Source organism: Megalops cyprinoides, chromosome 3 (assembly GCF_013368585.1).
Source record: "Megalops cyprinoides isolate fMegCyp1 chromosome 3, fMegCyp1.pri, whole genome shotgun sequence".
NCBI lineage: Eukaryota > Metazoa > Chordata > Actinopteri > Elopiformes > Megalopidae > Megalops > Megalops cyprinoides.
In genome coordinates, this window is record NC_050585.1 from 2,166,155 (window position 1) to 2,189,269 (window position 23,115).

General features: G+C 40.0%; 1 protein-coding gene across 2 annotated transcripts; it reads left to right on the plus strand.

Annotated features, from left to right (window-relative positions):
• The first annotated feature begins 8,685 nt into the window (after positions 1-8,685).
• LOC118775654 (sodium channel subunit beta-3-like) lies at positions 8,686-18,493 on the plus strand. Of its 2 annotated transcripts, XM_036525670.1 has the most exons (6): positions 8,686-8,936; positions 9,401-9,486; positions 12,356-12,519; positions 13,115-13,349; positions 13,639-13,777; positions 18,184-18,493. In XM_036525670.1, exons 2-6 carry the CDS (start codon positions 9,432-9,434, stop codon positions 18,221-18,223), a joined length of 633 nt encoding a protein of 210 aa, XP_036381563.1. In that variant the 5' UTR covers positions 8,686-8,936; positions 9,401-9,431; the 3' UTR covers positions 18,224-18,493. The 2 variants fall into 2 exon arrangements, with proteins under 2 accessions (XP_036381563.1, XP_036381562.1); XM_036525669.1 differs by lacking the exon at positions 8,686-8,936 and having other exon boundaries at positions 9,243-9,486.
• The last annotated feature ends 4,622 nt before the right edge of the window (positions 18,494-23,115 follow it).

Here is a 23,115-nt window from a genome sequence, read left to right on the forward strand (position 1 = left end):
CTAGACAGAGGTGGTCACAGAGAGAGCAGAGCAGCTGGTCCATTTCTTGAAGCTGTCCTTTGTGATACTGAGTTTGTAACCAGAATTTTGCAGGATCAAATCCTAAGTGAGGAACCTGCTTCAGTGCTTACCCAGCTTTGAAAATGGATGCTACATTCGTTGTACAAGTACTTCTGGACCTGGCTGTGTACTGGTCAATTATGTATCATTTATTCCTTAAGTAGCATAACTAATATGCTATAATCACCTGATCCATTGTATACTGCATTTAAAAGGCACTGTGGGTTGTTTTCTGAGAAAATGTCAGTGCTCCGCCTCCTTAGCTGTTGTGTTTTTGTTTTTCCTTGCCCATGTGCTTTTGTTTTCCTTGTGTTTTAGTCCTGCCCCGCTCCCCACCCGGTCTCCGCCCGCCTGATTGCCTGCACACCTGCTTCCCATCTCCTCGTCACCCCAGCCCTATATATTCCCCGTTTGTTTCATGTCTCCTTGCTAGTTCGTTACAGCGTATCTTTCCTGTTTCGTCCCCGCCGTTTTTTCCTGCCTGTTCGTTTTTTCTGGTTCCCGATTCTGTCTGCACCCGACCTTGGTTTTCTGCCTGCCGTTTTTGCCCTGTTTGCCTGATTGCCTGCTTGCCTGGTTCCTGACTCTGCCTGACTCCACGATCGCCTTCCCCGGAATTGCCCACGGACTGTCTGCCTGGTTTTTGACCCTGCCTGTTTTCGTTTTCGCTACGCTGTCATCTTCCTTATAAAGTCGCACGGAACCTGTAACTTACGTGGTCCGCTCCCGAGTCCTCGCTTGAGCCTTGACAGAAAATAAAATCCAGGGAAATTGTATACCTGGACATACATTTATAAATCATCCTTGCAATTGACATTTAGTTGGTGTGTGCTGGCAAAATCCAGCTAAACATTTGAACACTAGAGTACATTTTCAAAAAGCAGACAATTTTATTTGCATTTTGCATTATTTAACAGACATCCCTGTCCAGGGCAAGTTGCATAACATCCATATAGCCTGATCATAAACTGAATATTTACTGAAGAAATTTGAATGAAGTACCTCCTGAACTGGAAACAGATATACCATGATGAACATAAACCTGCAGATAAACAGACATGCAATCTCACGATTTGTGTACGGAGGTTTTTCGTCAGACTTCTCAAGCATCACGTACGCCTGATTGTCTTCATAGATCTGAGTGTAAATCAAATCAGAGTGAGATTATGTGCACATAAACGCACTTAACGTCCACTCCCACAATTGTTCTTATATGGACCGAGACACGACTTTAATTCGTGGAATTTACATATTAAAGATCCCGGTAAATTTGAGTGAAATGCAGAGATTGATGTTGAGGATCAATGGCAGGACATAATGAAAATTATTCGGACACGGAGATAGTGGTGACGGTTGATGAGGTGGAGAGGAGAAAAAAAGTCCTTTTTGGAGGCCAGACTAGCGGCATTTCAAATCGACGGAAAAATGCGGAGTGGCTCAGAGTGATGACTGCTATGAATGCACTTTCACCAGAGGTGTGTACGGTGGAGGAGAAGAAAAAGAAGTGGTCGGATTTTAAATCTGAGTTTAAATCGTTTAGGGAATCGAAGCACTCGGAACGTAGGTCTGCAAGACGCAAAATAATAGAATTTATGAACGATTCTTACCACTGACTGATAAAATTAACAAAATAATAGCCAAAAGTGTCAGGGTCATTAAGTAAAAAACAAAGATAGTCAGATCGTTTTGTCTGTCTTTCTGCTCATGCCATGCAGCTTTCTCGCTCCCTCTCTCTCGTTGACCGAAACTTTACTTCCCTGTGTCGTTTCTAACGAGTATCCCAACGTTTCCAATATTTTTGTTTGTGATATTTTTCTATAGGGTACATAACTTAAACGGGGCGCCGGGTGCGGACACATTGGTCCTGTGTGCGCTTATTGGTTTTTTGGCCTTTCTTTTAATACTGGCTTCACCACTGCTGTGAAATAAATGTATTATTTGATTTTGAAACAGTTTTGTATTGTTGTTATTTAGCCTTTCAGATGCTATTGCATGGTTAAATCAATGAATTTCATTAAACCTACCACCAGACCAATTTTAGGTGGTGACCTGGCAATCTGCCCCAAGTATTCCTATTTCATATTATGGCCATGTCGCTCAAACACATGGAGAAGGTAAGGTAGGGAATTGTTCACATCTAGTCAAAACGCCACTATATTGCCACCCGCAGGATGGAAAAAATGCAGAAATAGGCAACAGCTGGATGATAATCTACTGTTTTACTACAAAAAAGATTTGCCCCCTCAGTCACTTCATCCTGGCGCCCGGACCTGGCGCGATAACACTCATCAGTGATTGATACAAGACTCGTTTACTTGCATCACCGTTAGTTCCTCTTGGTGTCGCCAATCTGCAAATTAAAAATTTTATGCGTATGCCACCTCGAGACCATGCGAGAGGTACGCATGTTTTCCCGGGAAGTATCTTTTCATAAATACCATTTTATGTGTAGAAAAGTGCTCAGCACGATTTTAGTGCGTACGCACCGCTGATACATGTGGCCCATGGTTTAGAAAAATTGATATACATGCAAAAAGGTAGATAAACAATCGGAAACCCATTTTCCACCAATGCGAACTACGTACTAGTTCTGGGCTTGTGCTAGTGCCAGTTCAGAGTTGCTTCAACTTGCAAACCTTCTAAAAACGGGTTTGCTTTTCCACAGGCAGCGAGTCACCATAGAGCCACGTCATTACGTCACTGTATACGTCTCCGCTTTCCCGCTAGCGCCAAGGTAGCAGTGGTGGCTGGTGAGCGAGAAACAGGGGAAGCCCAAACTCTACCTTTAAGTCTATCACCACTTTCAACCTGTTCCCATTCATCCTCCTTGATTAACAATAACACAAATAATTCACAGAAAAATCTAGAGAACAGAGAACAGAGTAAATGATTATGCTCGCGAAGCAGTGCAGATTGTCTGTAGTTTGTGTGCTTGCGAAAGCTAACGTGAGATTAATTAACAAGGATGGCATTTATCGATTTAAATTACGTTAAATGCTCATAACAGATCACAGCCTTTGTGAGGTCTGTGTTCTAAACGTTATTGTTAATTGCACTCACCTAACCTAAAAGTTTATTCTCAGTAATTTAAATCGATTTAACTAAATTTAGCTCCATTCTGTAATTTGAATTTTGTAACACAAGAAAGCTATATTGCAACACATTTAAGCGAAAGCTTTGGGATTAGTTGCCACTTAATTATTCAAATTGCCATCCTTGTTAAACAATCTCATGCTGTATCTTTCGCAATAGCACACAAATTACAGATAATCTGCGGTGCTTCGCGAGCATAGTGTTTCGCTAGCTTGCAGCCGCCACTGCAAGCTAGCGGGAACAAACAATAAGAAAAACAAGATAACAGTGCTTAAAAACAAACTTGTCCACTACACTTTATACAATTTTAGTCTTTTGTGAAGTCAGATGTTAAGTGACATTAGTAGGTGAGTCAATGGCAATGTAGCATGCTAACGTTAGCTACTGTTACCAAGGTTACGGTAGCTGGCTAGCTAGCTGTTGGTCAGCTAACATTAGCCAAGCAAGCATAGCTACTAATTTCTCACATCAATGATATGAACGTCGAACGTAACATTGATGTGAGAAATTAGTAGCTATACTTGCTTGGCTAATGTTAGCTGACCAACAGCTATCTAGCTAGCCATCAATGTTACGTTCTTTTTAGGCAGACTAGACGCTACACTAGCTATGGTTTTTTTTTTAATGGTGGTCACAAAGTTTAGTTGGTCACGATAATCCGGCCCCGACCCCTGACATTGCGGTTCTTTGTTCTACACAAGCAAAGAGTTGGTGCCGCCCTCGAACCAGTTTTCCTGGCCGAGAGCCGGTTGTTGTCGAAACGCGAAGAACTGGTTGAAGATTAGGCATCGGCTCCGAACCGGCCCCCGAAATGCGTTGGTGGACAACCAGCATATAATTCAGAGGAAATGATGATGACTCGCTTTATGATGGCTTTCATCCCTTTCAAAGGTCTGAAAACACTTTACAATAAACCATGATAACCACTAATGTGTAGCACCCACCATAATTTTACAACATAATCCTCACTACACATCATCTGAGGAGGTGGGGGTGTTTTTCTTCATAAGATTAAAGTGGGTTTATACTAGATTTTCATATTGTGAGAACCATAACAGGAATTTTGGTTAGGATACTGGGGATCCCTTCCTTCAATGGCTGATGTGAGTGAGGTTTAACATCACATCCTAAAGGCTGCCCCCCTCTGGCCCACCAGTTTCCAGTGTTTTGCAAAAGGTCATTTGTCAGAGCAGTATCCAAGCCCAGTCCCACTTAGCTCCACTTAGATTACTTTACATTACTGTCATATGGCAGATGCTCTTATCCAGAACAACTTAAACAGTACATCTAATAAAGTGAGATGAAAAGTTACACAAACAGGACACCACTAACCACATATGAACAAAGAACAAGTGTCAGAGCTAAACTGTCAGAGCTGAGATCATAGATGTGTGCCCAGATTGACATGTAACTGCAAAGAAACATGTACAATTTAAGGACTCTGTTGTTCCAAATATAATGTTAACATGTACTACACACATGAAAGTAAACCTCCACATACCCAATGATATAAAAGTCTGAAATATTCTTCCACATTTTTGATAGCACGTAAGAGGGAAACTAGTGGACATGACCGGAATGCAAGGTAATGAGAGAGCGGAACAGCCAAGTGCTTGGGAGGCTAATACCAGCGTTTTGAAGTGAATGCAGCAGTGTAGCACAGTAGAAAGGTTGCCCTCTTAATTCCCCAACGGAGCACTAAATATCCAGTAAAGTAAATATCCAGCTGTATAAATGGATAATGTGTAAAATTGTAATCTATGTAAGTTTCTCTGGATAAGAGCATCTGCTAAATGACAGTAATGTAATGAATGCGGTTGCTATTGACAGGAGATCAGGAAGGTATGGTTACAGTAGGTGTATGCTAATCCCTCTGTCCTGTTGGTCAATTTTATCATAAAAATCCTGACAATGGAGTTGGCTAAACATGGGGCCTGCTCTACTGCCTTTCAGAATCTTTGCTTGGATGGATCGCATTTCTTTTCCCAATGGAATGCTTGAATCTATACCCAAAGCATACGTGAGGAAACTTCTGGAGTAGAGGCTGAGGAATATTATATGAAGTATGAGCACAATTTGGCCATTTTAACTAAGAGCCTTAGACCTCATGGACATTTCTTGTCCTTCGGATAAGATGTCAGCACTCCGGCCTGAGCTGCTTGTTTCTCCCTGTCTGTGTGTGTGTGGGCGTGTCTTTTGTTTTTGTTTTCAGGTCCTTGTGTTTCCTTGTCCTGCCTGCCTCCCCGGCCTCCTGTTACTTGGCCACACCCATCACCTGAAACCTGTTCTGCACACCTGTGTCTCGTCCCCTCATCATCTCCCTGCCTACTTATACCCTGCTGTTTTCTTTGTTCTTTGCCTGATTGTCTCAATGTTGTTCTTGCCTTTTGTAAGTAAACTGGTTCTGTTCTTGTTTGTTATCAACTCTGCCTATCCTGGATGACTCTTTTGCCTGCCGTTTTTGATGTTATCTGTTTTCCTCTGGATTTTTTGGAAGCTGACTTGGATTGGATTTTTTTTTTCTCATTTCAATCTTTGCCTATGTGTTTTGGACCCATCATTAACAAATACCTTTTTGAACTTCCAGTATTGTCTGCGCCTGGGGCCTTTCCCTGCAAACCCTGACAAGATGTCATTGAAGCTTTCTTTAAAGATCTCATGGCACTTATAGCAAAGAATATCTTTGCTATATCAAGATGGGTCTCACCTCAGCTGATGTGTGGTGTGAAGTAAATACTTGTGAATGAGTATGTACCAAGGTAGTCGGCCAAAGCAGAATGGTGGAGGCTTTCTGTGAATGCTGATGATTGGCTGTGTCTTGTCTGCCTAGAAAAAGAATAAAGGAGAGAAATACCATCTTGTACTGACATTTCTATTTTGAATAGCTTACTGGCCCTACAGAGAAAATGTCATGATTATATTGTACACATAAACCCCCCTCAAATACCTCTAACTCAGCTCCTTCAGTGTGGAATTCCCCATCATTCTTAGGAAAGTACAGTTTTCTCTGACCTGACCATTCTCCCACTTTTAGATGTAAAATGTACAGTATTATACACAGTCCATGTTCAATTTTGTTTAATCTCTTCCCACAGCCTATATAGTATAAAAAAGCTATAAAATGAACAGAGAATAATTGTTTAGCTGTCAACTGACATGTCCGAGCAAGACTCCATATCAGAGTTGAAGAGCTTCTTCTGTATGCATTGGAGTGAACCCTCAGTCCCCGCCAAGATTCTCACTTGGTTTCTGCTCTTGGCTGCAGCTGTGTTTGAGAGATTTTTTAAAATTTCCCCCCTGTTGTTATTAGAGGTGGGGAAGAAGGACTGATAGCATTCAAACAGTGCTTTTCAATGGAATAAGCTACAAAAAGACTGTACAAGTGTGCAATTGACTCTTTTATTGTGTCTTATATCAGTGTGTCTTTGCATTATCTGGCACCATCATGGATACTAGAGGTTTGAACAGGCAAGCAAGCTCCTTTCTATCTCCCCATACCTAGTCACTACATCCATACAGTAATAGCTAATGTTATGCCACATACTGTACCTTTTAATTCCAAACTATGGCACATTGCCTGCGCCAAGCTTTGTGGCAAGGCAGCGATTTGGGGTTACAGACTTCCAAGCCAAACTTCAGTAAATTAGTCTTTGTGTTTATTGTGTTCATCATCCATGCACATAATTAAAATTGTCATATTTTGTTTGCCATGCACTATGTTCTCAACAAGATAGCTTTTGTACATTTGCATAGTACTCTAAACTGTAGTGGTTTACTGGGTGAGACAGGATAACACGAGTAAAAGTTAAAGGATTGTGATCTGGGAATCCTAGTTAGATGGGCATGGTTGTGAAGTAGTGCGTTTATTGAATTACAATGATCCATTAAGATATAAATATGTATTATTAAACTGTGTATTTTCTTACAATTATTCTGTACAATAATTCTGTACCTATAGTGTTTGAATAGAATCAAGCTTTTAACTTACTTGGCTTGCAATCAATGAGAATCCAAAATCAGTTTTCTTAGTCAATAAAATGGCTTGTATACTGATAAACAAATACCAAGTTACTGTTTATTGGTAAATGTCCATTTAACTGACTGAGTGATCATGCCTCATTATTTATGAACTCTATGGTAAGCACATGGGAAATTGCAACCGGGAACATGAGGCCTGAAAATGTCAATATTGTCAGTTTGGGAGTTAAGGTTTTCAGTGGCTAGTCAATTCAATGCAAGTCTGTAAAGCCTAACAGCCTTCAGATAATGGCAACTGGCATAACACATTATTATAACACATACTGTAAGTTGGAAGTTGGAACATAAGTTGGAAAAGCTTGATGTAAAACTTGCTACTTAGGATTTGATACCTTCAAAAATCTGGCTGCCACAGCCCAATCATTTAGATTTTGTGTGAAATTATTTATTTTTAAAAATTTGATGAACGTTTACAGATTTATACAGGCATATGGGATATGTTTACTTTCTCAATATCTCTCATTTGTGGTCACATGACGAAGTTTTGGATTTGTCCCTCAGCATTTGCACATGAGACTTGTGAGACATGTTCTTCTTATCACATTTGTAACTATAAATTCATAACGTCTATGTAGGCGGCAGTGTAGCATAGTGGTTAAGGAGCAGGACTCGTAACCGAAAGGTTGCCGGTTCAATCCCCGCTGGGACACTGCTGCTGTACCCTTGGGCAAGGTACTTAACCCAGAATTGCCTCAGTAAAATATCCAGCTGTATAAATGGATAACATTGTAAAGAGCTGTAACCTATGTAAGTCGCTTTGGATAAAAGCGTCTGCCAAATGAATAAATGTAAATGTAAAATGTAACGTCCTGTGTTCACAGTTCCATTTAAACCATGAACATGTGCAGTTTTGTTCATTCATACTCATTGTTGTCTCCTAACTTTCATACAAAGACAGCCTCATTAGCCAAAACCTTCCTCGCTATTCATGGTGACACTCCTGTCCTTAATGATGGCTTGCTTCAGATTTATGACAAATGCAGGGGAACTGGTTACACACTTATGAAACCAGTTTAAACTACTGGCATCTATGCTTAACCCTGGACTGTGCAGTTTTTGCACCTTTTGTCCAAAACGCTTGACTCAGACAAGAACATCTGAAGTGGTGTAAGCACTTTGCTGTGATCATGAACCATATTTGTAAACAGTTCCCTGCTGCTTGGGCGGGGTTTTACCCCACTGAGGCCTTTCACTGGGGGAAAATCCCTTTGATAATACTGACTGTCATGTATCATATATCATCTTGCCAGTTTATTGCTTTCTTACTTTTCTGGAAGATCCCTTGCCTTTGTAAATGACTTGCGACTTTCTCCCAGGGCTCACCCAGTAAAGGAATTCTGGTAGCTAGGTAAAACAAACATAACATTTGTCTTATCATACAGTAAATGGAATATTACATTACACCCGAGTATTCTGTGGCTTAGTGACGACTACATATAGTGCAGAGGGAAGTGGCATGAACGCGTGCGCAATCAAGGGATATGCTCTGGCAGCTGAAGGTGGCTACTTACGCTGAAACAAAAGCTTGCAATTGGAAGCGGAATGCTGTAATGGTTTTGAAGTTATGCTGAAAATACAATAAGAGCATTTTTAAAACCTTTGCGATTTAATAAGGTGTATTTAACCTTTTGGTTTTCTTTACTTCGTACTGTTCTCAGCTTGAAGATTAAAATCGAAGAACGATGCCCAGATTCGACGTATAGGGAAGTGAAACTATATTTCTTAGATACTTTTGGATGGTACAGGTACATGCGAGCATTTTCAGATCTCTTATTTTTCTGGATGAGGCGCTTAAGTATGGACCCTATTTCAGATAGCACTGAAAGAGGACATGTCTATGTAAGCAGATGACACCGAGCTAAGAAAGTTCAGTAAGAAGAGCGAAAGAAGAATGACAGTAGTCCAGATTATTTTGTTGAACTAGTTACTTTTTACTCAGCGTTTCTTCCACTGTTATATTTAAGCCGTCATTTACATTATTCATTAAAGAGAATGCCTGGTTTACTGTATTTCTGGATACTTCCTACCGATAAGCGACATTCATGGGAATAGACAACGAGGCGTTGGCCACGGGTCTGGAAAACAGCCTACTGTCCTCCGTGATTTCTGAATAAAACGCTCCCAATAAGCCTTGTTTATCCACAAGACATTAGAGTTATCAGGTAGATTACGAAAAGTTGGCTGAAAGAACTTTTCCCCTGGTTAATAGACAGAGGACGAGACTTAACGGGACTTTAATTATGACGCCGCAAATGACACTTATCTTGCAATCTCTACCTCTGTTGATTTTTATGGGTAAGTAAAACATATGTGTTGCCTTTTTTGTTCAGATAGGTCTCATGATTTATCCTGATTATTGTAATGTAATGTTGTTTGCATTATATAATACAGTGTTGTATTATTATCATTTTTAGATGTTGACATTGCGGCTCACACACACGCATGGTTGCAAGCACTGCATCATTATTTGATATTGTGATATGTCAAAGGTTACGTACCTGCCCTAAAGTTTCAGATGCTATCACTCAGGTGTTGGCCACTATTGGTTGTGGGGGGGGGGGGGGGCGCACAAAAAGTCATGTCTTTAAAAATGTAATAAATACTATGTAGACATTGGGATATTCAGAGACAACTAGGGGGTGCACCCCTAAGCTCCCCATAGCGCCTGGCCTGCCCCACCCCCTTCTTGAAACACTCTGTGCTCATAACGATTTGCTCCATTAAGATTCATAATTGGACCCATTTTCACTGTCTTAATAACGTTCTTCAGCTGGTATCCACAGCCAGGAACTAAATAAATGGTACCCTTATTCATATTCCACGTATATTTGTATTCATTTTTAGGTATGTGAAACTTTTCATCAATAATTACATGTAGCTTAGTATGTACCTGTATTTGGAAACCATAAAAAAGAGTATGTTTTATGAGACAATATAAATTATTTTAATGTTGACAATGCCATATTATTGTCAGAAATATACACTGTGTGAAATTCCCAAGGATCACTTTACAAACTGGAATCCTAGCAAGAGGGACTGGGAATTACAATCTTACTAATATGTAGGTGTTGCCATCCAGTAGAGCTCATGTGATAAGAATATGTACAGGGCTGTACTCAGTCATATCCATGATCATAAATATAGTGAATAACACTGTTAGATCATAATAGTTATTGAATCTTTATCCTTATTCTTTATATGATTACTGCAGCATCAAAATAAATCCACAGTATATATGTAGTGCCATGGCAATATCCGAACTTGCACAGAGATTCAAATTCAAGATGAATTTTTGAAAAAGGTTCATTCATAACCTAGACCAACATCAGAACAGCTACATATTATCATTAAATAATACGAGACACTGAAATCAGACAATTGAAACTATGATTTATGATGCCATAACTGAGCGATGATGCACGCAAAATGGTACCGAAGACAATAGAGAGTCTTTTTTTGTCCAGAAACTCATGCATAGTTTGCTGTTGTTTGGTGGAATTTGAAAAAAGAAAGATGTTTGATATATCTAGTAGCTTTCCTGACCAACCCTGATGTAGTGTGATGGAAGGCAGAACCATCAGTTACTTGGGACATGTCAGATATGACTCCAAAGTGTGCTGTAATGCACTGGTATAGTTTTGCTTATTCATCAGAATTTGCTGTAGCAATATGTGACACATAAAGGAAGCCAATCTTGCTACCTTGTCAGATGTTACCTTTCCAAAGCAAGGCTGACAGTATTTGGAAAATCAAATTTTTTTACCACTTACTGAATGTTTATCATTCAACCTTTATGGCATGCCATGCATCTGTTCCAAAGCAGTACTGTTATTTATTTATTTTTTTTTTTTAAAACAATTTTGTCACTGTATACCCATTTATATAATGCAATTTTTTGTTTGGAGTACCTATCGTGCCACCATCTGACATGTAGCTGGATAAAAACCCGAATCATTACTTTGTTTCTTAATGTAAGATTAACACATTCTGACTTCTTGGCAAAGTTTTTTGTGTCAATGATGAATATGATACTATAGCAAAGCAGGCAAAACTTGGATTGAAAGGACAGATCTTGTCAAGGGAGGTTCAGTCTTAAATTCACCTCTGTTAGCACATTTTCCAGAGAACTTTAATAAGAAAGAAGGGTTTGTAATGTTGTGTCACCATACATATGAAACACTAATTCATACAGAATGTGATATAGTGATCACCAGTGCCACATTGATGCTATTGATTGACTTAACACTATGAGGGCAAACAATTAACTTAATAACACAGCTAAATGTGGATTCCTAAAGTTGTTGAGCTGTGTTCTCTGTTTTATGTTTGCTAACACATGCTTTACCCATGACTGCCATTTTAACATTAATTACAAGGCAAAAGAGTTGCAGCAAAATGCATAATTACAATATATACTATAATATATGTACTGTATATAATATTGTTTCTATACAAGTATCTATGTGGAGGCTTCCACAGTTCAGTTCAGTAGTTATATTCAGTAAATCTTCTCATTGTCAAAGTCTAGGAGCCCTTTATACTAGAAAACAGTATTTCCCAGCCCTAGTCCTGAGGGTACAACATGTATGTAGGTTTTTGTTCCAACTAAAATGTTCATTACTTCAGTTTAATTGAACTGTTAACTGACTGCTGATGCAGTTTTGTGTTCATTTGAGGTATGTCCTGTTAATCCTTTGTAAAAGACCTGTATTGTGTTTAGTGTGTCTGTGAAAGATACTCAACTTATTTCTTTGTACCCCTTAAATAATTTAAACAGATAAAAATACAAATGGACATAATTAAATTAACTACTTTTTATTTACAAGTTCATTTAAAAAAGCTAAATTAAGATAGCTGCCCTGACCTCGTGTAACAGCCAGACAACAAAAACATGTTGGCTAAACACCTTTAAATGTGTTTGTCTGGCCTGTGTGTTATTACAATTGTACCTCTGATGACACTTTTTACTCTGCAAATACAAATGTGCCAGGTGTTAGACTCAAATTGGCAGTTCATTCAACACTAAACAACTAGAAGCATATGGAAAGAGAAGCAGCAAGTTTGGTGTGCCCTCAGCTCCAGGGCTGGGAAGTACTGCAGAAACATTTCTAGGACAGGAAATGGCCTGAGGTTAGCCTGACTCAGTGCTTTCGGCTGTCTCCAGCACAGACCACCCAGCAGGTGTGTGTGGAGTTGGTATCTGACACAGAGTCAGTCGAGGGGGGCACCATGAAACTCACATGCATCTTCTGCAAGAAGAGAGAGGAGCTTGTGGCTGAGACCCAGGTTGACTGGCACTACTTAACCCCAGATATGGAGAAGATACAGGTAGGTAGATACCTTATGTGACTTCAGCATTGCAGGTCTGCTGTGTAGTGCCTTCTTTTAAATGACAAGTAACAGTAACGTTGAACTATTATGCAACTTTTTTATCTTATTATTATAAAAGATTAAGTATGCTCACATACTATAGGTGCTGTACCAGTATATTCATCAATATGTTCATCTGTCCTGTCACCACCTGCCCATCTGTCAGTCAAATTCATCTCATCATTTATCTGATCTGGTTCTGGTACTTCGATCACATAGATTTTAAAATATATGCAATAAATGCAAAACATGCAATATCCTATTTTTGTACTTTATGACTTGGAATGTTACGTCTGAAATGGGAAGAAAGCGGCTAAAAATACTGTGCTTTCTATTTTGCCCAATGTCAAATACTTTAGCTTTGTCACCTCATAACATGAAAACAAGAAAGTGCATTGTCAGTCTGGTAATGGTTTCAGCAATGAATGTGTATGTGCAGTGAAACAAAAACAGTCTCTTCAGCTGCTCAAACTTTCCTATAGCTCAAAGTGCTGTGTGTGTGTATGTGTGTGTATGTGCATATGTGTGTGTATGTGCATATGTGTGCCATCAGATCTTCCACTTCCCAGAGCAGCCCAATGAGCGTTATAAGCTGAATGACCGTTGGAGAGGCCGTTTGGCATGGAATGGCAGCAGCGACCTGCAGGATGTGAGCATCATCATAAGCAACATCACGCTTAATGACACTGGCACCTACACCTGCACAGTCTTCCGTCGCTTCCATTTCAGTCTTTACACCACAACCTCCAGTTTAGAAAAGAACATCACCTTGGTGGTGATGAAAAAAGGTAAGGTAATGAAGAAGACTTTATCAATGTGACCCTTGTGCTGCTCTCTACCTCACAGTGAACCTAAATGTCTTACAGTGGAGGTAGAGGAACTGATAAATGGATACTGATCTTTCATTATGTGTTGAATAAAAGTGTGTGTTTTAAAAAATACATTCATTAGCACCAGAAATAGCAAAGAAGGACAAAACAATTCAAGATTAAAGAAATTGCACTGTTTCCCATGTGTCTTATGTTTTCTACACTGCAAATAGCTGAAAAACTAGAAAACAGTGTTTCTATTCAGCAGCTGGTGAAGATGTCACTGCCGTCTACTCAGAAATCATGATGTATGTCCTGCTGGCATTCTTGAGCTCCTGGCTTCTGCTGGCGATGGTCTACTGTTACAGGAAGATAGCCAGAGCGGAGGCACGCAAAAAGGACAATGTGTAAGTCCTCTGTTGGCCTGTTTGCTGCATAAATGTTAGGTCTGTGCAACCACCAACCATAAAATCTTGTACGGTGAGTAAACAAGGGAGTGCGATCACAAATATACTGTATACAGATTTTGATCACAATGATATGTTAAGTCACTATGTCCAAAGGTCATAGAGATTCATAAAAGGCCAGTCAGCCCTTTCAGCAGTCTTCTTTCTTACATTTTTCAATCAGCCAATCAATCAATCAGTCAATCTACAGGCATTTGCTAATCCCATTATCACAATTTAATGGACATAATCATATTTTTCAGTGGGAATCCAAAAAAAAAAAAAACAACAGAAAACCAAATGGATAAAATTGTGAAATATATTGCCTGATTGCAGGAAAAGGCAATCAAGAGAACCCTCTGGAACAGAGCTGGGTGCAGATAAATAAAAGCAAGAATGCAGTGAAAGAAAAGTGGAATGATTAAAGATTAGCAGAAAACAACAATAAATGAGAACACCAATCACAAAAGTAAAAGAAATGTTGGTTAATTGCCATGTCCACTGTTTTTTTGTTGTTATTGTCTGCCTTTTGTCTGTTGTCTGTCAGATGGTTTACTGGCATGTGTTACACTTTTGAGTGTTAAATGGCTCTGGACGAACTGCCCAGTTATTGCTAAGTGGGGGATGGGGTTGGGGGGGGGGGGTTGAAGTTATTTCCAGGCAGTGTACACTATCCTAAAGTTACATTAGAAAAACACAGTCCTGTTTGCGTGTATATTGAAAGACATAATTGTTGCATTAACAGGCATTATCTGACATGCAGAGCATTAGTGATATTCAGTGATGTTTGTCTCCTCAGTGTCTCCAAAAGCTTTTTACATTTGTTAATATTTACAAAGCGTGGCCTTCAGTACTTTCACTGAAACTCTTAATGGAATGTACAAACATACACACAAAATGCATTGCGTTGAGTACTAACAATCCATTGTACATTAAAAGGCTTATTTAAAGCAACCACAATACAGATGGACACTAAACAAATCAAAAATAATGCATCCTTTTTATAGCATTGTGTGGGGATGCATTAGTGCATTTAAATCTTATCAATGATTTAATGAAAGAAATCTAATGCACACTTAAAAGCAACAGACAGGATACCCAGGGGTTAAATTGGGCCAGGGCTGTCCAGGGCTCAGCCCTGGCACATGGGCCTACGCTCTTCTATGTCATCAGGGGATGCTCCGCTTCACACATCTTCAACAATGTATATATTTTTACACCTTTCTAGTTCTTGTTTTCTTTAGCTGCAGAGAACATAAATGAGGTGATGTAAGAAGGATTTGTTCATTCACGAGCTGCACATCACTACTTGTCAGTCAGTCAGACAGCACAGATGGCAGAGTGATAGGTGGATGGCAAGATAGGGAGAAAAATATGTCAGAAACGGACACGTTTAATAACAGAATGTAAATTGCTCTGTTATTCTGCTTAAACAGTGTTTCGATTTTACTAAATGATAGTTTAACGTAAGATAGTTTGTGGCAGGATGGCTCCAATCTGGTAGCTAGCTAACTGTCACATTAAGCTAGTTGGCAAGCTCTAGTTAGAGTTAAACTGACAAGCAAGCTAGCACTTATTGAAATCCTTGGTGAACTTTGGTGAACTTTTTTGAGTAGCAACTACCGGGATGGTCAATGCCAGAGGAATCCTCCTGCAGCAAAACCGCACCAGCACCAGCAACACTCGCATCTACCTCTAATTTAAACGGCCGGGCAAAATCAGGAGCAGCAAGGACAGGTGCATTACAGAGCGGTTACTTCACCGAGTCAAATGCACGTTGACACTCCACCAACCACACAAATTCTTTATCTGAACGGAGCAGATCAGTGAGCGGAGACACAACACTAGAAAAATTACGGCAAAAGGCTCGGTAATACCCTGCCGTGCAGAGGAATCGTCGCAACTCTCGCCTCATTGTGGGCACAGAGAAATCCATGAAGGGAGCGACTTTAGCCTCCACGGGTCGCACCTGACCTTGGCCAACCTGTTTTCCCAAATAGGTGACTGTTGCTTTGCTGAACTCACACTTTGCCAGGTTCAGTGTGAGTGAAGCGTCTCACAAGCACCCAAACACAGTGGAAAGAACCTCCATATGCTTAGCCCAAGTGGATATATAGACTACCATGTCATCCAGATAGGCTTCACAATTTTGCACATCAACCAGCACCAGGTTTATCAGCCTTTGAAACGTGGCAGGCGCATTCCTAAGACCGAACGGTAAAACTGTGTAGTAATCTGGAGTAACGAAGGCAGATACTTCAGAGGCAAGAGGAGGTAACGGTACTTGCCAGTAACCTTTAAGCAGGTCCAGTTTGGTTACGAACCGCGCAGTACCAACCTTATCTACGCAGTCCTCCATGTGAGGTAACGGGAAAGAATCCGGTTTGGTCACTGTGTTTACTTTCTGGTAGTCGGTACAGAACTGAAGTGTACCGTCAGGCTTAGGCACTAAAATACACGGAGAGCTCCATGGACTAGACCTTGGGATGGCAAAACCGTTCTCCAGCAAGTACTCAACCTCTTTCTGCATTGTTATCTTCTTTGCTGGAGTCACACGGTAGGCATGCTGTTTAACTGGAGCATGTTCACTAACATCGATGTCATGCAACAACATGGAGGTTTGAGTCGGGACATCAGAAAATATAGATGGATGGCTCTGAATCAACTGGATTATGTCAGTAGGGCCGACACAAACAGGTGCATCAAAAGCGACTCCAGGTCTCCTAAAATTACGTAGCTCTGTAGCCGACCGCAGGACACAGGGGTAGAGTGCATCACCAACCCATACTCCTCAGGACAGTAAGAGGGCGCTAGGGAAAGAGAGGCCACACCCTTCACCTCAGAGTTCACCAGTAACAAAATGGTTTTTTCATCAGCATCACGGTCAACATAAGGCTTCAACATGTTGATGTGACACACACGAGTTTTGTGCTTTCAATCTGGTATCTCGATCACGTAATCGGTCTTGCTGAGCTTTGACGCGATCACATAAGGACCAGACAACCAAGCTTGCAAAGCCGACCCGGGAACTGGAAGCAACACACTTGCGCACCCGAGCAAAATCTCAGTGCAGAGCCCTTCTATCGAAGTGAGCTTTCATTTTAGACTGAGACAACCCTAAAGACTCTTTTGCGGAAACGGAAGCCCTGTGAAGGTGCTCGAGAAAAGAGCTCACATAGTCTAACACGTTAGACCCACAACCGGTTTTGTCGGACACTAAGGTTTCCCGGAGCAGTTTCAATGGTCCGCGAATTGTGTGCCCGAAAAACACCAATTCAGCAGGACTGAAACCCAGGGATTCCTGCACAGTCTCCCGTGCAGCAAACAACATCAGAGGAAGCCCCTCATCCCACTCATTTCCAGACTCATGGCAATATGTGCGCAGCATGGATTTGAACATTTGGTGGAATCGCTCCAGTGCGCCTTGAGACTCAGAGTGGTACGCACTTGACGTATGATGTTTGATGTACGGTTGTCGCAAGACCTGAGCAAACAGCTACGATGTGAAATTAGTACCTTGGTCAGTTTGTATCACCTTAGGTAACCCGAAGGTTGAGCACAACACATGCAGGAAACACTGAGGGAAACCTTTCAGCCAACCCATCGGAGTTTACATCAGGCTGGTCAGTTACCTAGGGCAAGGGAAATACCTTACCTCCAGCCAGATCGTTTCCGAGGATGAGAGACACCCCATTCATGGGCAACTGTGCACACACTCCAATTTTTACAGAACCTGACACCAGCTCTGAGTCAAGGTATATGTTATGGACAGGAACCTTGACACAACCCATCTCAATTCCCCGCACCAAGACGTGACCCACAAAACAATGCATCAGAAAACGGCAGCGCACTGTTAAGAATAAAGGATTGTGCCGCACTCGTATCTCTCAAAATAGTAACAGGTTTTCTCTCAGTTTCTTCGCTGGTAAGAGACACAAAACCCTTCAACAGAAAAGGGTCGTACCCCTGTGCTACAGGGTCAACCGGCACCGGATACATGGTTTGCAGAAGCGCAACACTCTTAGGATTGTTACGCTTTTTGTTCCACGCTTTGCAATCCAAAAAAAGAAAAAGAAAACTAAATATCTATACATCTATATATGGTATACATTTTTCTGTAGTCTTTTCATTGTTCCTCAGCCCAAGGTTTAAAATTTTAACTGATGACTGAACCACCGCAGTGACTATTCCATACGTTAAACAGAGTATGAATGGGAGCAGAGGGGAGAAAACTGAAACATAGTGGTCATTTTAGCTAGTAGAGGAAACATTGAATTCTGGACAGGTTTCTGTTTTGTTGGAAACATAGTCTTAATTGTAAGGTTTAGACAATAAAAAAATTGACTAATGTCTTTCTTGTGTTCCAGGTGCTCATCCAAAAACAGCAGTCTGGCTGGGCCAGAGTAACAGAAGTCTTCAGCTGACACATGTGGTGGAGTTCACAGGTTTTTCTTTGTACGCTTCGACTTAGTGAAGTGTGCATGTGACCTCACCACGACTAACATGGACATGCACCCGTGTGTGTGAGTTAAAGCATCAAAATAGTCTGTAAGACAATAGATAGCATATTTGATAACAAACAATAACTACAGCCTCTATTAAGTCCAATATCACTGCATTTTTCTTATAATTCAAAATCAAGGAGAATTTTAGCAATGTTAAATCACCTTGCTGAAATTCCACCCCCAAAAAATGATTTAATGTTTTGGGTCACACTTTACAGAGTATGTATTCCTGAAGTCTTCAGGATTGGAAAGATAATGAGGTAAACATAACACTTTTATAAATCATTCACAAACACCATTCCAGTTAACTGTCCAAAAATATCTCCTTTCAGGTAATATTGAATCTTAGTCATTCCCAAGATTATTTTCATACTAATCAACATGTGGAAAGTGTCCATGACCATATTATGAAGTATTTCACAATTATGTTTACTGCCCCATAGTCTTGCATCAAAACAATTATAGCCTTTAGTATTGGGTCATTTCATCTATATCTTTAGTGGTATCCACATTTCACATTACCATATTTATCTTCAAATATGTACAGCCATATACATCCACACAATTTATACATGATATGCATATTATAATTTCTTGATTTCTGAGAACAATAGAAATCAAAAAGCAAAAACAAATACTTGACTGAAAAGGAAGCAGACAGGGATATGAAAACCTCTTTACTTGCTATTGCATCATCTTAAGTGGTGATAGGCAACTCATTCAAATGGAAGACCCTGCCCCTTAGAAATGTGTGATAAACTCAAGGGTTGGAATTAAAAATATATAAAATAAAAATAAAAAATAACAAAACAAATGCATGCAGTTCACTTCAGTCTGATGAGATGACTCAGGATTTGAATAGATAGCCTCATGCTGGACAAACTATTGATTTGATAGAAAGTGTGCTAGTTAGAAGGGTGATTAAACTGACAAGCTAATTTGTAGAGGGAAGGCAACCTTTCTGAATATTTTTTCTCCAGCAATAAGCATATTACTTCTTTATATTTTATAAATGATAAGGAAGGAATGAATAACTTGTAACCAAAGTAACTGCATGACAAAGGAATATGTAAAAGGATGCATTACTGTATGTCACACTAGATATGTTAATTCAAGATGCTATAAAAATATACATAACACATTTATTGTTGAGTAGAGTCCTTGGTTTTATAGGTGTTATTATTTCTTTCTGATATTGTACTGTGAGTTGTAAATACATTCTATTAATGTAGGTATATAAATTGATGACATTTAGCTATAATGCCTCTTTTACTTTTCACTCTGTAAACACATAGTGTATCCCATTTCCTGTCGACCTTACCAATTCAATCACTCAATCAGATTTTCCTTGCTTCACAGATCAATAGTAATCCACTGGAACAATTCATGAGATGTTATATACAAGAACATTTTACACCATTTAGTAAGACAATATGTAAGCAACATTTTGTAAACAATATAATTTTCATGAGAGGGCAAAAACAAAACCAAAAAAATTGTTATTGATGAGGAAAAAAGTGCAGATTTTCCCCCAAGACCCATAAGGGAAACAAACATAAAGCTAAAAGAACAGAACTGTTTGATCTATTTAAAGTGGTTAATGTTATTAAGAAAACTTTAGAGGAAACTATTATTTTTGTTTTATTTTTTGTATAATTTTTTAGTATGTGGTTACCTCAGTATTAAATCCTAAATGGAAGCTGTTCTCATTTTTTTCATCTGTCATGAAACATGGGCCCATGGGGAAGATGAAACACTGTATTGTTCTGGTTGTTCATCATCTTACCTCAGACTCCATCTCTAACAGGCATGTTTCCCTAAAATGGAAACAGTACAGGGCAAAGGGCTCATCTACCATTTTCATAACTGGACAGCTATTGTGGCAGCAGACACATGGTTTGCCTTTTCACCCACTAATGGTATAACTCTACTGCTGTGGGAGCAGTCAACTCAGTCAATCAGTGAGTGAATCAGGCAGTGAGTGGGTGAGAGAAACTAGCACTTCCAGACTGGCTTTTTCCTTCTGTCATCACCAAAAGCTCACACTAAAGTAAGCATTGCGTGTATTGACTGGACATGTAGTTTGCCAGTTCTTTTAGAGCACTTATATTTTATTGTCCAATTCTTTATTTTCTTGCTTAGTGGACCCCATGCTCTAAGACAATTTGCATAGCTTCTTTTTATGCTATCCATGCATAAAACTGTATGTCTACTAAAGAAAATAAGGTGATGTACCTTTTTTTAGTGTATTGCTTTGATGCCCTGCCTCCAATCTGCAACCTATAACCACAGTGCCTCACAGACATGGTTAGGAAAACTTCATCAACATTTTATTTAAAGGTTGTTGTGTTCCATAGCTAGGAATAATTGTCATAGTTCCAAACCCTTATCACAAAATGAACAGAAAAAAAATTTAACTATTTGTGTCTTTCACAGACATACAAATCACAGAATACGATTTATAAGCTCTTTGAGCACATGGCCAGCAATGTAAAAAACAGTTCAGTGTTTGGGTAACAGCTCAATCACACCTAACCACCAAATTGCTACTGTGTACTGTTACGACCATGGTCGTTACTGTTTGTGTTTGTGTGTGTTCGTTTTCCCCGATGTATGTATTTTGCTCCGGCTGCGTGCGTGCGTCGGTTTACGTTTTCCCCAGGTCCATCTCATCCCTTCCCCGAGGTGTGTCCTTCGCTGGGTGTCTCCTCCCCTCGCCCGTGATTGGAGCCTTCCCTCATTTCCTGGCCGGCCCACTCCCTTCAAAGAGGCTCAGTCCGCGCAAGGGAACAGACCACTTGTTTCTGTATTTTGTTATTATTGATTGTACATCGTTGTGCGTATGTTTAGGTTCTCGTCCTTATGTTTCTGTGAGTATTGTTTTTGGTCTTCGTAACACTGTGGTTGGGTGTGGGAAGTAGGGAGTCGATGCCATTTTCTTTTCCATCTCTTTTTCACGTTGGTTTCGTTAGGAAGGGAGATAGGGAAGTTTTACTGTATCTTTTGTTTTGAGATTTATTTTGTTAGGTCAGTTAGTTTCCCTCTCTCGTTAGTTAGCTTGTGTTTTGTTTGTTATTTTGGCTTGTCGACTCCTGAGTTTGTTTCCCGGTTACCCACTTGATTTATGTTATATGTTTTATTTGTCTTTAAATGTTAAGTTTAATAAATTCTGTTACACTTTCCCCAGTGTTCGCGACCGTGGTCTCCCCTCTTTTCCCCTGTTACGGTCTGACCCTAGACCGGGCCGTAACAGTACTCCTAGGAAAACTGTGACATAAAAGAAATAAGCTCTTCCTTGTTCAGTCAACGGTGGGAACAATCATATGGGTTTGTCTCCCCCTAGTGGAGAACCTCAGGCCACTCACTTAAAATCTCCATTTTCTGGTGTTTAAAGAATGTGTTAAAAAAAAAGTAGAAAAGAAAGAATCAGCAATCAGTGACCACACTGTCCCCTCACTGTCCAATGTGTAATCTCTTACTATGGCATCTTACTACTGAATGCGTGAAGGTCTGTTGTTATGTAAACACTGTTAGGAGACAGTTTTGTGGAACGGCATGGAGTTTGATCCGGAGACGCGCAATGTATATTTGAATACAAACGCTGGAGACAAGCGATGTGTATTCGGATACGAAGCAATGTCGCTACATCCGACCGGGGCCAAACGGTGCCTCTTGTGAACCCTACGGAGCCAATTAGGTTACAGGGCTCAGGAAATACCCAGTTAGAGAGGGAGCTGTTTAGCTATGCACAGCTCCACAACAGCACCCCCGCTGGTCATCATAACTCATATGTAAATGTGCCTGCTATTAACTGTATAAAAATGAACTAAATGCTATACCTGTTGAACTTCTGCTCAATACTGATGTTCCCACGGCCGGCTGTGCAAATAAACCTTCCTGACTTTACTATGAACATCGGATCTGCTTTTTTATCAGAACAAAACACATTTTGGTACTTGGGACATTTACCAACAACACTTTCTTACACAATACATATACGACATAAAGCATAAAAAGTGATCGTGACAGCTAAAAACAGACTGTGAAACTTGGGTTGTAAATCTATGTGGACATTTGTGAAGATGACAATGATCTGTAATTTAAGAGGTTATTTGTTGGCGTGAGATGGTGCTGTTCCTTTTTGCTTTTTCACTCTGGTTTTTGCTGCAAAGCTTTCAATTACTTACAACATAACAGAAAAGGGCCAAAAACAGTGAATTGTTGGAGTACAACAAAAATTTTATTGATTGTCTTTTTCACTCTTTCTTGGTGGACATGACAATCAGTGACTTGACTGATAAGACATCACTCCTGATCACCTAGTCCCAGATGTTTCTGCTGAACCACCACTTTGCTTTTTCAAACAAGCCCTATCAAAAGCTCAGTGACTGCTGTGCTATCAAAGTTTGGAGACATGGCAAGGGAAGTGATGTTTGATAGTGGCTCAACAAAGCCCAAGCCCTCCTTATCATCTTTCAGGTAAATGTACAGAGCATTTGGTGAACACAAGGCCGATGGGAAGTATTCTTACACATACATTGATCACACCACCTGTTTGATGGAGACATGGCCTACAGAGAACAATGACAAATTCCATGGTATATCTGAACAGCTACTCTGTTGTTAGAATGGACCGAAAAAAGCAGAGGGCTTTGTGTATATATCAGCAGGCAGTATTGTAACCCTTCTCACATCATGATCAAGGAGATGATGTGCACTAAGGACATTGAACTGCTGGCTATTCACATTTGGCCTTATAATCTCCTGAGGAAGGTTTAAAACATTATACATCAA